General features: G+C 40.5%; 1 protein-coding gene across 2 annotated transcripts in view; it reads right to left on the bottom strand.

Moving 5' to 3' along the window:
* The window catches only part of CRTC1 (CREB regulated transcription coactivator 1), a 46,713-nt gene that overhangs the window by 13,235 nt on the left and 16,703 nt on the right, over positions 1 to 16,775 (bottom strand). For both annotated transcript variants that reach the window (XM_084302631.1, XM_084302632.1), the window contains exons 2-10: positions 14,229 to 14,345; positions 9,530 to 9,667; positions 8,655 to 8,716; positions 7,674 to 7,768; positions 5,623 to 5,708; positions 5,194 to 5,237; positions 4,712 to 4,932; positions 1,865 to 2,001; positions 1,079 to 1,330 (exon numbers count right to left, since the gene is read on the bottom strand). In XM_084302631.1, the coding sequence (XP_084158757.1) occupies positions 1,079 to 1,330; positions 1,865 to 2,001; positions 4,712 to 4,932; positions 5,194 to 5,237; positions 5,623 to 5,708; positions 7,674 to 7,768; positions 8,655 to 8,716; positions 9,530 to 9,667; positions 14,229 to 14,345 (1,152 nt within the window). The remainder of the gene's footprint in view (positions 1 to 1,078; positions 1,331 to 1,864; positions 2,002 to 4,711; positions 4,933 to 5,193; positions 5,238 to 5,622; positions 5,709 to 7,673; positions 7,769 to 8,654; positions 8,717 to 9,529; positions 9,668 to 14,228; positions 14,346 to 16,775) is intronic.

Genomic DNA, 16,775 nt, shown 5'->3' with positions numbered 1-16,775 from the left:
GATAAGCATAGCACCCTAAAAGTTAAGGTGATAAAGAAGTTTAGGATGAGGAAAGCAACACAGAAAGCAAAGAATGAAAATTATCTGTACTGGTAACTACCTAAGTGTTAGAATCAAAGCATTTGGACACATTTTGAGTAGGTCGGTATCCTTTCCACTGCTGGAATTGGCCTTCTTCTTCCCCTTCTAATCCTGAAAGGGAAGCAGCTTCCTTCAAGAAGCACTTACCAGCACAAATCATTAAAATTTCATCCACAAATGAAATCCATGGTCTAGTGCTAGATCAATAAAGAATGAGTTCTGCCTATTATCTAACCAGTCACTGTCATTATAACACTGCCAGGAGGACACTACAGGTCAGGCTCTCAAAATCTGATAGAGCAGGGGCAGAATGACCAGAGAAGGAGCTGTGAAATTCTTCCCCAGCTAACTTGTTACCCTGATCTCGCTCTCTATTCTGGACCTTTATATGCAGAGAGAGAGAGAACATTTCACAACAAACCATGGCACAACCAGCACAAAAAGAAATCTGCCCAGAAATCATCACTACTATGTAGGTATATACTCCACTTCTTATCAGGATCTGAAAGCAGCTACAAATCCAATTTGGGGGGATAATAATGTATGCTCTATAAATCCTTTAAATGAAAGCTTTCTAAATATAGAAGGTGCCTGGCTCTCTCCAACTTCGAAAAACTGCTTGTTAGCAGGTTTCTTGATCAAAGTTCTGTTAACTCCTTGAGCCTACAGCACTTTGGTGGTGGATTACATTTAACAGCCTGAAAAAGTATCAATGCAACAGCAGCAAGGTGTGAAATAAATGCTGATATCCAGGATTCAGGCTGCTCTAATTAAACATGAAGTCACAAGTGACACCATTTTATGAAACTACAGCCACCGTAAGCACACCCGAAAACCAAATTCTGTCTGTAAAGCCTTTGAAGATGGATTAAATCAAAACCATTCTACTTCAGACTCCACCTAGAAGTATACCTATCACAAGGGCTGTCCAGCTTGAACCCTGATGCTACGTTTTCAAAATGAAAGCTTTATCTTTTTCAGCTCTGCCCCAGCTTACCGAGTTGATGTCTATTCCCATTGATGGTTGGGTCTGGCTACCCGGAGGTGACTGCGGGATGGTAGAAGGTACCGTGACGGAGAGTGGGGGGAGTTGTGTTCCTCGCTGTAAACCAGAGGTCTGCATTAAAGGAGTATTCTGAGGCAGGGTACTTGCCACCTGGGTCTGCTGCTGTTGCTGGGAAGTTGTCTGGGTAAAAAACGGATATGGGGGAAGCTGCTGTTCCAGAGACAACGCATCCATTGCCACGGCCTTAAAAAGAAAAATTAAAATCATCCACACTGGCAGGTAACTCCCCAAGCATATCAAGTTTCACATCAAGTGAACCACACTAAGTCAATCTTGCATTTTTCAATGTTAACTAAAGGTTTAAAGACACTCAAGAATACGTTTCAAGGGACTTAATATCACCTTCAGGGTACAATAAACAAAAGCCCAATTGAATGTCCAGATGAGGAATTGACAACCTAGTCAGTTGTGGAATTGTACTTATGAAATCAATTTTAAAAGCTAACTGTGCTTCTCATATGGATTAGAGAAATGTCTTCCAAATTTCATGGACAATGTCTTCAAAAGAAAAGTGTCTTGATGTTTACCAAGGATTTAGAAAAGTCAAAGTAAAATCTGTGTCCTCTACAAACCTCTCACTTTTTAAGGTACAGATTAACAAACACATTTAAAGATTACAGAACAAGAAAGACGAAGTTACAGTCATTTCCCTCCCCTAGGTAGGGTAAAACAATTCATCTGTGACCAAATATTGTAATTCTCCAAGCGAGGTCCTACCTGAGTAATTGGTGACAAAGGGGAAAGCGTAGGAGACATTTGCTGTGACTGTGGTCGCCTCGAGTCTGCACTCAACGAGAGAGGGCTGACGGTGGGCTGACGGTGCTGCTGGGAAGGGGCTGGCGTCGTCGTCATTCCTGCCAGTGAGGAACAAACGAGCTCAAATGGGAACGGAGCAACAGTTCATTGATACTGGTACAGAGGTAATTACCTGGTCTGTCAAAAATGTACAGCATAATTTGACGACGCAAAGCGGTGAATGTGCCTAGGCCAATCAGACTGAAATTCGTTAGCTAATTTGCAACTTTGTCAGGTTAAAGAGCATCAGGAAGAAAGGAAGATCCCTGTGGTTGTTTATCCTGGACCTAAACCAGTCACAGTTGTGCAGGACGGTGCACAGATACTGACTGGGAACTGAAATAAGCAGACTAGCTCCAGCAGCACTGTGCTTCCCCAGTGGTTTATGGAAACAATAGGCACCGTTCTCGCACACCCCTGGGCTGCACACACAAAGAGTCCAAGAGCAGCATGTTCTCCTCTATTTGTAAGAGCTGAAACCTCAGGAAGAAGATAACAGATCATGTAACAAGACTAATCAGAAGGCACTTGTGTTATTATAAAAAGCAAACATCTATTTAATGGAAAATGCAGAAGAAAAACTGGTTACACAGGACGTACTCCATTTTAATGGCATAGCAGAGCACAGGAAGGCAGGAAATATCCCTCGCACTCTAAAGAGCCCTGACCTAGCAGGGGCTAGGGACAGACTATAAAGTAATTTAGCTTTACTCACATTCAAGACAAAACCTGCAAGCTTTGAAACCTCTCCTGTTTTCTGCCTCACCCTAGAGGAACTGAGACACCCTGGAAAGCAATTTCAGGACAATCTCTCTAGTGAGCTGTTCTTCCAGAGCTGCCAGAAAGGAGGAATTCACAAGAGCCTGAGAGCTCCTCAGCACTTGGCACCTGCTCAAGGCTTCCAGGCAGGCTGCCAGGGAGCCAGGAAGTCCGGGCTGCCAAGGAGCCAGCAGGCAAACTGGCTCTAACTGAGCAGATTCTGAAGACTGCCTGGCTTCCCGCACGATGTTTTCAAAAATCAACACTGTCTCATGGAACATGTCAGCGAACTGACAACCTCAAATGCACAAATGTGTAGCCTAAGTTGTTGGCAGTTCTTCATAACCTGACAGGTGTTTTTCCCCACCTTTACTTGGGGCTGCTACAGGCATGTCTTCACAATGCACAGAGCTCCTACAAAAGGCTCAGAAGTGTTTACATTTTCTGCTCAAGATCTAGGAGATAAAGAAAGGGAAGGAAGGTTTGAGAATATCAGTTAAAAAAAGCCAAAACACTGACTACGCCATTGCTTAAACTATGGGAGAGTCTCCAACAAGCAGCAGCAAAATCATCAATGAATGCACCTCTCTCGTTTGGAGTATCTTTCATGGATCAGGAAATGTTTTCAAAGCAATTACATACCTACTGGTTTGGTTTTATACCATTTACTCTGCTAATTACGGGTAGTGCAAAAAATTTAGCAACCCAGCCTGGCCTAACTCCATGGAAGTAGTTTGTTTCTTTTTATATACACACCACCTATCTTAACAAAGCCTTGCTACGTTCTACTTGAATGAGAGCCCATCCCTGAAACGTTGTGTAGTCTGTTTTGAGACCAGAAAGCTTTCTGAAGGGTGCCAAAAGCTGCTGATTTCCTCTCTGCTTAGAGGGGTAAACTATATTCTTGCTTCCTTCTTAAATGTAACTGCTCAGCCATAACACTACATTAACCTGATTAGAATTATTTCCTTTTTACCAATATACGAGAGGATTTTTAAGTGGGTAAATGAATCCTGCCTAACACAGGAAATACATTTCTATTTTTGGATAGAGCACTTTTCTTCTGGTCTAGGAATCAACCGGCTGCAATTGTCACTGACAATAAAACGCAACCCTACTCGCAAGTAGGACCTAGAGAAACTATTAAAAAAATAACAATCATTAGTTTAGGCCATTTGCTTAAGTTGAAATTATCAGTTGATCAGTATGAACATTATAAACTGCCAGCGTGGCTTTTTTTTTTTTTATATAATAAAACTATCAGTATTGCCAAAGTGCAGAAGCCCCAACAAAGCTCAGGCTCATGCTGAACAGCTCAAACAGCAGCAGCATTTTGCAAGTACTTGCAACAAAAACTACGTTCAAAAGGCAACGATTTCAACACAAAGGCACCATAGTGAGAGTGAAGTGTGCACTTGGTATTGCTTCCCAAAGCCCTTCTATATCATGAATCCTGACTACTCCAGATATTTTCAAAAATCAGGCAACCAAGCTTACTAAAACTAGCAAACCTTGTAAATTCTCCATGTTATTTTGACTGCTCAAAAGACAAAATCTGCTTCAGGTGAAGCAAGCAATGCTATTTCTCCAAAAGAATCCTTATTTGGAAAAAAAAATATTCTAAAGGAATGCAAACAAAAGGCCTACTTAGGGTATTTCCACAATTCAAATGCTGTTGGGATTAAGTACAATGAATTACAAGGGAGGCACATTTTGGATGTTATAGTCTGTCCTACAAAGTCACATATAAACAACAAAAAAACAGACTTGGGCATGAAGAACTTGAAAAAAAATGTAAGGATATTTTTAAGTCAAAACTAAATACAGCTCTATCACTTTGTCATACAGAAATGGCTTTAAGAAAACCTTGTTTACAAAGGAAAGTCAGTGAACAGAAGTAGAATTACCCCTCAGACAAAACAGTATTATTCAGCAACGCGACTTCCATGCTGTAAGACAAGTGACATATTATGGACAATCTGTTAAAACGGCGCAGAATTGTGATCTTACCCTGACTGGCAGTGCTGATGCCCAAGTGAGTCAGATTGGCAGCAAGATTTCCGGTACTATTGGAGCTACTCAGGGCTGGGAATGTGGATTCCTCAGGATCTAACGGTGTTGGGAGAGGGGAAGGGAAATGGATGTTTGTCAGGTCTGGAAGGGAGCCACCCGTGTTATGCGTAGCAGGAATCAGCGTTGTAGTGTTTTCCTGGTCAGCTGATGGAAAGATGCTAAATAAAGGAGAGAGGAAAAAAGACAACTCAGTTTAAATTTCAGCCTGGACAGATCTGTACAAAACCATTTTCAAAAAAGGGAGGTGGCCATATACAGAAAGATATATGGTATTTTTGATAAACCAACTAGAGGCGTAACAGACAAGGGGACACTAACACTAGTTTTGGCTTATCTTGCATCTATTCAAGAAGAAATTCAACGTACAATGTTCTTTCTTAAAGATCTCAATGCTCTTTTAAAAGATGCTCTAAACTTACTTGATTCCTGGAACTTCACATGATTTAGGTCTTGATGACCCAGTCTAAAACAGAAAGAAGAAATGTTTATAAGCAAAGATATTTGAAATTACTGTTTATGGTATTTTATTCAGAAAAATTTATTGCATTTCTAGAGCTATTCTTCTACACAAAAGCTCTGTGAAGGTCTTAGAAAAGGCTGGTCATCTTTGTTTCCTTTATTGACTGGCCCAACAAGCCCCAAATTTAAAGAGTTTCTGCTGATATAATCAAATAAAATACATATTAAGTGCCTTTCTGATCTAATGTTTAATGATATGTTGCTAAATATAGCATTTCATCTCTGAGCTCTGGAAGTAGTTTGTTTTGGTTGGCAATATTTGGAGCATTAGTTTACCTAAACATGTTTAGAAAATGAAACCTCTTCACTTTGAAATGTGAGATTCCCACCTTTTTAGTGTCCCATCCTTGTTTAGAAAGGGTTTTGTCTGCCTCAGAGGTGGTTTCCTCCATTCCAGGGACAGTCAGCAATAAAACTAAAAAAAAAATGATAACAAAAGGATGCTTCTCAGAAGTACATTTTCAGATTAGGAGTTTAACTATTTTCAAAACTCTTGTTATTATTCAACATGGGGTGGTACTCTACTGTTTTGAGATCATCAAAATTAAAAAAGCAAACACCAACACAGACTAAGATAATATTGTATGAACATGGAGAAGTTCCCAGTGACAAAAAAAAAAAGTTAGCTACAAGTAGAATAAGATTTTAAAAAGTGGGTATGTGATTGTCTTACATTCAAGGAACTTTCAAACTGCAGTTAGAACAAAAAATAGAAAAGCACACAGATATTCTTCAGTACTTTTAAAATTTTTGGTGTCCAATTTCATCCATTTGCATCTAAATGGAAAAATGTATGCTGATTCCTAGTTTTTCCTACCCTTCACATTTTACAGAAGTGATATACACCTGTTACATCTAACGGGTGGCCAGTGGGACAACTCTGGGGGGGTAAAACCCAAACTGTATCCCCTGGGACAGAGGAACACTATAAAGTTGTTAGTTTTCCATATTCCAAGTGTCTTGTTCAAGGCAATCAGCTGTTCCATCATGCCAATAGCAAGATGACAAAGAAACATCAAAAGAAAGTACAGTAAGGGAGATTCAAACTGATGATCAGGAGAGTCATATTGCTTAAATATGAATTTAATCATACACTATGGGATGGCTGCTATTTAATGCTTTACAGCACTAGAAGCATTATTTGGGAGAGCTGCAGTACAGTGCACAGGCATCCAAGTGATGTGCATCCACCTGTCTCTGGGGTGTTGTTCAAGGAATAAATTCTCTAGACAGATTTAGGAGTTTTTAATGTATTTCTTGAACTGACAGCAGAAACAAGGGCCAGCAGAGGGCACCAAAATTGTTAGTGCCTGAGGGCTGTGCTGCTCCTAGCTTGTAACTGGAAATATTATTAGAGAGTATCATTTGTAAACATAGCCACTGAGGGCATATTAACCAGGGGTCTCAATCCCATAAAAACTAGATGAAGTCTTGCTACTTCATGATATTGTATCTTAATTATATGCTGTTGTTTTTGTTGCTTGTCACAATGTTTATGCGAGAAGCTTATTCAGAAAAATCCATATTCTGAAAGCCAGCTCAAATAACAGGTCTCTAGGTGAAAAAGTCAAGATATTTTGAATTTGCTTCTGGTCTTCAGCGTGCACGCACTTCAAGATTTAAGTTCTATCACAGAGTCAATATATCCTGTTAAGCAACTGCATATGAAAAATTACATAAAACTCTCAAGGTTTGTGACAGATTTACAGTTTTGCATATCAGAACTTTGGTCTCAGATGGAAAATCAGATATATATCAGATTAACTTGCCAGGAAATAAAACAGCCACCTTTAATATTTCAATGCAGAATCAATTTCCAGAATTTAATTTTTGATAGCTAGTACTTAATGAAGTTAACAATGTGAAATTCCTCAAGTCATTAGTGTAAAATTGACAAATTAATACCCATGTCCAAAAGAAACACCTATTACAGCAATTTGCTCCACTGGGGTGATAAAACTCGCTATGGCACTCAGGAGCCAGCAGCCTGTTAACAGCTGCTCAGTAACCTACGTGAAATGCCAGGGGGTCTCTAACTTGTCTACAAGCTACTGGAAACCTCTAGCACCCCTGACAGCTGTCTGACCACCAGCATTCCACAAGTCCAGATTACTTTTCCCCACAGGGCAAGTTCATAGAACTACTGGATATGGAGTTCAGGGGAATGCTCTATCTTGGCTTTGTCTAAGCTCTTCTGGACTTCAGTATACAGAAGAGTAAATGAGGTCCTTTGTTCAAATTGCTCTTTAACCAAATCTAGAAAATGTTACGCATACAAGTAACACGTAGCAATAGATGAACACCAATACACGTGCATATAATCTGAAGTACAATGCTTCTAGTACAACAAACATTTTTTTTTAGTGGTTTTCTCTGTTACCTCTTTTCTGCTGCATGTCCTGTGACCCTCCTGAAAAGGATTCTTGTTGAGCTGGAGTCATAGTACTCTGGTGCAAGGCAGAATCAGAATTCGTCCTGGAAAGAAGGCAACACAAATTATTTTTATTGTCAGCTCCTCTAAATGAAAGAATGCTTAATCTCATATAATTGCAACCAACTCAGGAAAACCTGCATTCACTCCGCATTAAAAAAACAAAATCTATATTTGGCATACACTAGGCATAATTTCTTTGTGAAACAATCAATTCACAGAACACAGCAGAATTAGTTCAAGTTTGAAGAGTAATTGTTTCAATAATGGGATTGAGAGGGATACAGGAAAAACTGTTTACCATAGTTAGAAAATAATTTGATATGCTTTGTTAAGATTGTGCATGATCAAATAATGCAGTTTAAGCTGAAAGCTGCTTATAGATCCTCTAGTTATACTAGCCTTTGAAAATAAAGTATTCCTGCTATAAACGGAGGGGAAAGGACTGGTTCGAGGATCCACGTGTGTTGTGGAGACAGGAACCTCCATGGCCAACACCTCTCACATCACAAACTGTCCTTCCCTTGTGAATGCAGGCCACCACTTTGCTCCTCCAGGGCCAGGAGCATAAGGAGTAGGAACAGGCAACTCAGTGCTCCTTTCCGTTCAAATGCTTGCATTGGCAGACCAGTCCCTGAGCACTGAGAGAAAGCTGAGTCTTTTACAACTTTAAAATTTCAGGATACGCCTTACAACATCTGGAAAGATTTACCTTTAAAAACATCACACTGGCTGACACCTTAAGTTTAAAGGCTGGCCATCTAAATGAATAAGCATGATAGAAGAAAAACTTTAAATTCAGTTAAGTCACAGAGATTCTTATGACCAACTGATGTGGGAAACAACAAAGGCCTTTTTTGCACATCAAGGTGTTACCGTATCAGAGAACCCAGCCCAAATACTAACACACAGGTACAACGTGCTACTAACCTTCTCCAGCTTGTATCCGATGGAGGTGACAGGTACACAGTGCCATACGGACAGCTGTCTACGTGATTCAGTCAGTTAAGGGAAAGAATACCACTTCTTACTCAAGCAACAAGTCTATTTGAAATCTTCTCCTAAGGAATAATTCAAATTGCCCTGTCAAAACCACTAAGCTCACATGAGAAAGGCAAAGCAGACTCCCTATGGGGAACACACCAAGTTTAACATGGACAATTGAATCAAAATATTATTTTGCTTGTCGTAATGTTTAAGCAACGGGACAACCATCCTCTTTTTCCCTTTCTAAATGTTTAACTCCTCCTGAGAAGCCATCGCCTCTCTGCTCTCCCACTTATATATCCCCGTTAGTCCCTTCAAGTCATCGTGGCTGTGGCACGTTTCAAGCCAGTCAACAAAAATAAGCTAACTCATTTTCACAAAAAGCAAGGAGAAATGGTGCTCAGCAGATGTTAAACTTATGAATCAACTTGTAATGAAACGCACAATGAACTGCAAGGGATTATTCAGGTTTGGATTTACTCAGTTTTGAAGGGAAAGTCAGTTTCACAAATGCTGCCTTGTCTTTTCCATCAAAGGATCTCAGTCCCTCTCAGCTTCGTGTGTATTGTTATCCCCAGCTAGAGCTGAGCAAACAGAAAGGTAAATGCTTATTTTACAGAATAGTAGATTCTGTGATTCTGTGGTATTTTTAGACTGGATCACCGTTCAGAAAAAGCAGATGACATTAACTGCTCAGAGATGGGAAGCAACTCTGCTGACAGGTGAGGAGAGGAGGAACAAGGGAACTGTAAGAACTGAGAAATACGATGTTGGTGAAAAGGGAGGTTTTCATTGCTAGCTCGTCAGCCAAAGGATATTTGTCTTCCATGCTTATCCACAGAGAGAGGGCGTCGGTGTGGGGATCCGAGGCGATTTCTGTCCCGGTACACTCTGTCCACCAGCCCGTGATGCCGAGTTGTCCTGCTTGTGTCCAACCCAGATGACTGAAAGGGAGTCTGAGAGACACGCATAAAGTCACAAGCAGAAAAATACACGCACGAGCCGCCTGCCAAAACTTACTTATGTTGTATTAAAGCTTCTAATATTTTAAGCAATAAAACCCAGGAAAGACATGGACGAACGGAACCACGCACATTTTTTCTCCATTTTCACTACAGCCATGGAAAGCAATTACCAAGGCTATCTCTTCCAGACAGAGATTAGAGACAAGTGGAGGCAGACTGCGCTAGATCTGCCCCTCATAAATCAGCACGGCTCTCCAACCTTTGTATCTCTGAAATACCAGCAGTGAGTGTGACAGGGAGCCTACTGACAACTGCTGTTTACATTCCCTTGGTGTAGCATGCAGCATGCATCCAGAAGGAACATGCTGACAACCAGAGCTTGAACTACAAGGGCAGGAGATGCAGGAAGAGATGCACAGAGCTCCTAACAGTCACCTGAAGCTTTTAAGGAACACGCCGCTTTCTCTCACCCCTCCTTTCAGCACCATGATTTTAAGGGGACACTGACAAAATTCAGGGGGAAAAAAAAAAAAGAAAGAAAGAAAAGCAGTTTCCTTCCTCTTCTGTCTGGAAAAAGTTAGAGCATTGAGTATTTTTGTGATTTTTATTTTGGTTAGGTTGTGCAGTAAACTGAGGTGGATCAGTTCCCTCTCAATCTTATCAGCACCTATGTCTTGAGAGTGTTTCCTTGTCAGCAACCCATTTCAGAGAACAAGGATGCCACGGAAAGCACAAAGATGAATTCCCATGTTAATCTGGAAAACGTCTACATTTTCAAAAGCCCTTCCCAGAGCATACCTGCAGGGGGGAAAAAGGAAGTACCGAATGGTCAGCCTCTACACACACTTCAACAGCAATATATGGGCCTCGAGGGAGAAAAGCTACACAGCCTTCCACTCCTTGCCAATGTGAACAGCTTTGCTGAGTCCCTCAACACCATCTGCTTGGAAATCCAAAATTTCCTCCTCCATTCAGGTGCTGCACGTGGCAAATGCACTGTCCTGTCTGCCAAGCCATGAAGCCATCTGGCTTCCACATTTAAAAAAAAAATGTAAAGTGTCCAGCTTTGGTTATTTTAAATGATCTTTTCTAAAAAGAAATTTGGCATTAAGCTTGAAGTCTTTTGTTTGTAGTAACTCCTTATAGCACCTTTTGACTTTCCTTTTTTTTTTTAAGCTAATGTTAGCTTCTTTTCTCTCTATGCATACCCAATCTGTGTTAGCATAAATGGGTGCAAAGTGGCTGTGGTGTTTATTTTCTTGCTTAAGGGCCAACACTTTATATGCAGCAGAATATTGCTTTAGTCAACATGTCACTAGCAGGAGAGCACAGTGACTTTTTACCGTGTTCCTGCTGTTAGGATCACGGTGTTCTGCTTCAGCAAGCATGAGTTCTTTTGCTCGAAGACTTGGAAACCTCCAGTCAGAGCATCTCAATTTTAGGTAATCTACATTAAAACATGTTGGTTTAATCTCTGCTACAAGTACTAAACAACAACCTAGCTCTATTTAACTGACACCACACAGAACTAAAAATATTCATAATTCCAAGCCAAAAAAAAGTCTGAAATTCTTCTTTGTACTGTTGTCACACTGATTCTATCCCAGAAGTCTGCAAAATTTGCAAATTAATACACGTGTGCTTGGAACACCAACAGGAGAAGCCATTTCCCATGTCATGGTCCCAGTCACAACATTAAAAAAAAAAAAGGAAAAGCCACTCTGTAGAACACCAAATGCAGACCTCACCTGGAATTTAAAAGGAACCCAATGTACATTAGTATACAGATGAAGTTGAATCCAAAGATAGCTATTTCTTAAGTTTTATGGCACAACTTGCATGTAAAAACTCAAAAAAAAAAAAATCTGAGTGCAACGGTGGCACAAGTAAACATGGACCATGCCCTGCCAGAGACAGGGCTACAATTAACACAGAGGAGAACTTTTGGGAAATGTTGTTCTCTGACTTTCCAGGAAAAAAAAAAATAAGTAAATCTCAGATGAATCCCTAAATTGCTTGGAAAAAAAAAAATCAGAAGAGACTACAAACACCTGAGAAAACAGGTATCAGCCCCAACAGTTCTGGTTTCTCTCAGCAACCAACACACAAAACTTACTCTGGACCAAACAGCAGACAATGTGTCTTTGTTAAATAAGCCCACCCCTGCAGGGCACATGGTACTTAGCTGTAGCAAACAATTCTGTTAAAAAAAAAAAAAAAAAGGCAAAAGAACAAACAACAGATCTGAGCATCAATGTTATTTGGAAAATGAAGAACTAGAACCGTTTCACTTCTTGAAAAATATTCAAGGATTTGAGATCAGAACCAAAACTCCACAAAACATGAAAAAAAAAAAAGAAAAAACAAACTAAATACTCACAGATGGGAAGGAAAAAGCTCAGTGCTCTAAAGCAACTGTGTCCCTTTAAGATTTATCAAGGCATTGACTTAAGAAATAAAAACAAGCAAGGTAGATGAGGGGGGAAAGTGAGGAGAGGTACCCACTAACAGCTTACATTTCGGTGCCCCTTGGTGACAAGCAGCATTTGGGTAATCATTCTTCCTTTCCCAATGGAGTTTAACATGCAGGCTGAGTGCACATGCTCAGAGATTGCTTAAATCACAGGCCAAGACAGTGCCAAATAAACCACCGTCTGCAACAAATTAATCCCCCATAAATCATAAGTAATCACATGACAGACCACAGCAAGTCCGGAGAGTCTGTACAGGAATTATTATGCATGTTCCAAACCGGGATGCATGGCAAAACCTGTATTTATGTGACAGACCATAACTCCTTCGGAGCTGGGACGGTGAATCAGATAAATACTGTGCATACCAGAAAAAGTGTAACGTGTGCTAAAATACGTATCTACCTGGGCAAACAGTACACCAGTCCTAAATACGTATTTGCACAAACCTAAATACTTGTTTACCAAAGAGACAGGAACTGCTCCAAAGGCTTCTGCCAGAGCTCCGTTGTGCTGTAAATGCAAAGAACCAAGATGCTCAGATACTAACCCGCTCACATCCACACAGGCTTCACCTGCTCGACACATCATGCAAGTATCTTGTTGGCAATTTCATCATTATTTAGCTTAAACTTGAAAAACCTGGAAAGCATTCATCACTGACACAAAGACATGTTGTTTATTTTGTTGCTTGTCACCATTTGTTACCCGTAGCAGTACCAACATTGGATTTTTATATTTTGTGTGTGTGAAAGAACACATAATAACCTGAAGTTTAAGGACAATTTGTTTCTGTATCCTCCTGTAGTCATTCACAAGTTTTTGAATACTCACTTTTGAGCACCTTGTTAGCTTTAGGACCAAAAGACTCACTATATAATAGCTGTGAGCAATGGCCACCAAGCACAAAAATACTGAAATGCTATTAAAGAGAACAGTGACTATGAACCCCCTTACCAGAAAAAGACAAAATCTGCGGATCTTGAGAAGCCCAAATGCCTATGAAGTAATACTAAAGACTTCAAAACATTGTGACCCTCTGCGTTGTACTCTGAAAACAATTGAATTAAAACAGCCATTTGCTTCTCCTTTTGTACAAGATTCAAACTCCTAAGAGGAACCACAAATTCAGCTGCCCGCATGTATGTCAAAAAGCATAGTTAGAAGTCGTCATCAATAGTTTCTCTGTATTTATTAAGCCAGCCTTCAACAGAAAACCACAAACTGAGAAATTTAATTTTTACCACATCCTCACAAGATAAAATGTGTTACTACTCAAACAAGGAAAAATAATACAGAAGTTTTAATTACTTTGCACACCCTACATCGACTAAACATAGAAATCAAGAGTCGCAGAAGTATCCAACATCTAATCCTATCCACTACACGGTATCTTCTGTCCAACGTGCTTACATGGAACAAAACACTTGTATAAAACGTTCGTTTTCTGTTCATAGTGCATCACCACTGGAGTCACAATTACAGCTAGTAGACCCCTGCATTTACTTTTCAGCCAGACCAAAGAAAAGGGACTATTCTGAAAGCTGTTTATTTTCCATCCCAAGCTCCTTCTTCCTCCCTTAAAAATCCACACGTTATTTCCATGGAACATACACCTTGGCTGTCATCTTCAACACTTCCACCTACCAGCACTTTCTACATCACCTCGTGTTACTTACTTCCAGTTTTGCTTTGAGTCTACAGCATCTTTGCAGAAGATTTCATTATGAATCTGGTACCAAAAAAAAAAAAAAAAAAGCACCAAAAAACAAAAAACCACCAACAACCAAACTTGCCATGAGTAAACACTGACAAAGAAATTGCATTGCCCTTGCTTAGTCTTGACACAAAAGCATCACAACCAAGACAAGAGAACTATAAGCTAACAGTAGATCTATACGATACCAAAATACACACTCTTCCCATACACAACCAGGTTCCATTACAAAAGAGCAAAACATTTTTAAAACACGGTGGTCTGCTGAGGCCACGGTGTTATGTTCTGAACTGGCAGCTATTTCATGGTCTCCTGGGAGGGAAAAAATAGCATTAACAGAAAGAAACACCCTAATCAAACTCACCTGGAAGGGCAGATCCATGGCACTGTTTCCAATCTGATTCACATTTGGCAGAGACCCACCGTAGTACTGGCCACGACTCTGTCCCAGTTGCAAATATTGGGTTTTCTGCAGCTGTAACTGAAAGAAAACAAGGAGGAAAGTGTAAGGGCAACACAGGTGTTTTTCAGCAGTTTTAACTAACTCAATTATTCACCGTGTCAGTTATCGTTGAGAATGGATACCATCCATAAACAGCATGACTTTAACTTCTGTGAGTAGATGTCAATCTTCTGCACAAAGTATGGCTGGCAACCTGCCACATTAAGTCTTGTGTGATAGTGTAAAGTGATGGTAGAAAAAAATCAACTTTATAGTCAGTAATCACATTCAATTTCCATCAAATAACAACCACGTGAAAGCACATGGTTCTTATGTCACCTGCTATTCTGAAAACTAGGACATTAAAAACCCATGTCAGCCCAACTAATTCTGATATCAAAATTAACCAGCTGGTCACACGTACAATATACACGTAAGGAAGTCATCTCAGTTTAGCATATTGAATATATTCTTTTACCAAACATTCACCTTTATTTATTTTTTTAAGCAATCTAGCTAACAGATGTCTGCAGCAAGCTGTAGCTTTCCACCACTGGATAAATGTTCTTGTTTCTTGCCTTAGGAAAAGCCCTTTAGAAAGGGCAGCAATACAGGTTTTCAAGAAAAAAAAAAAAAAAAAGCTAACAAACAAGAAAACAGCAAGGAATTCCTTTCTGAACAAGTACACATGAGAATAAATGTGACAGCCAGCAAAGTTTCAATAAATGCTAGTTATCGCCCTTCAGCTCTGAATGACACCTCCCTGCTAAAACATTTGAGGATGTTTTCCCTGTAGTTGTATAAAAAAGCATACAAGAGAGGAAGTTGATTCTTTTCCACTAGAAGTAGGACTTGTCATCTCTTTCACAAGACTCTACTGCCTCAACAGCTCATTAAGAAGAGATAGGATTTTTGATTATACTGTTGGCTATTGGTTTTTCTCAATTTTTTAGTCTTAGTACCAGATTTAAAATTGTTTCTCATTAAACTCTGCGACGCTCCCAACTCAAGACACCACGCTGCCACCAAAGCTGTACTTTGCAGCGATAAAGGAGAATCTGGAATCATCTGAACACAACAATCCCACTCCCAGGGATGCATCTCAAGGCCTCGAGAAACTACAATTAAAGTAGCAAAGAAATGAGCTTACATAAGTCTCTCTCCTCCCACTGTGGAGGAGTACGTATTTTATAATGTATGTTGTTCCTCGCTAGATGTCAACTGGCTCGTTTTGCACTCTGAAATGCAAGAACATTCCTAGATTGGTAGCAAAGGATTGTTTAAAGACTAAATGTTCAGATCTTGGCCTACATGCAGGTCGGTTGCTAAGGCACTGTGGTGTGTACATCAACAAATCTGGTTTAGTTTCATTCAAATAGATCCTAAAGCCTTTGCCTTGCAACGCCAGAGTTTTGAAGAGCAAAGTTCAGAAAAATACTAGAAAATGCGGCATCCCCCAAACTGGATGTTTACACGGGTTTTTTCTCTACACTTTCTTGAAGCAAAGGAAGTGGCAGGATGGAAACAAGTGGCCCTGCCTCTACAGCTTTACCACAAAGACTCTGAGGTTAAGCAGAGATGTTTCCAGCATGGTGAAGAAGAGAGAGCACTTCTCGTGTTGACAACGCGATCTCAGCGGAGTCCTCTGGTAAAGGAGCAAAAATGTAGGAAGAGCAAAAAGGAGCAAAGATAAATAGGAAGAGCAGCAATGCTGAGCAGTGCTGACAGGGAAGATGCCACCACACGCAGCAGTGCCACCAAGAGAGGACGGAGCAAAGGGACCGGGCCGCTGGGACATGGCGACGTCCCTGTGGAGGAATCGAGATCACCCTGAGGAGAGCTGCACACACAAAACCAGTGCTACAAAAACCTCAAATAGCCTTTATTCACAGGGCCTCTCCTTGAAGACACCGACTTCCAAGCACACAGGCTCTCACTCTATCTGTGGGTCTGAGTTAATCCAAACATTACAAGATGGCTCTTGGAGACGAGGCCCCTCACTGCAACGGGCACCCTCAAAGGCCTTCGCTGTCCAGGCAGGGCACCGGCTACAAAGCATTTGGTGTTTTCTTCTTCACAAAAGGACGGATAAATCCCCTCAGCCTGCAGATTTAGGAAGATCCCACCTAAAAAGCCAGAAACGGTCCCTCCGCCTTTCTTCTGACACACAATGAAGCGCCACGAGAAATTAGAGCAGCGCTCCGTGCTGGTGTCGCTTAATGAGTCACAGCCCCTCTAGCTCATAGCTGCAGATCACTAAAAGCACAACATCAGAACTAGCTGTGCTTTTTTGCCTGGCCTCTACATATGTTTTTGTTGTTAAAAAAAAAAAAAAAAAAAAAAAAAAAAGAGGCTTGCTTGGGATTTGTGCCAAATGTTGAAGTAAGTACTTCAACAGGTGTTGGTTTCTTTTAAAGAACCTACTATAAGACACCCTGGGGGGGGGTTGCTTTATGTTTTTTTAATGTT

This window comes from Netta rufina, assembly GCF_964035555.1.
Source record: "Netta rufina genome assembly, chromosome: 28".
Classification (NCBI taxonomy): Eukaryota; Metazoa; Chordata; class Aves; order Anseriformes; family Anatidae; genus Netta; species Netta rufina.
The sequence above is the reverse complement of the archived record's forward strand: the minus strand, read 5'-3'. Positions and strand labels throughout refer to the sequence as shown.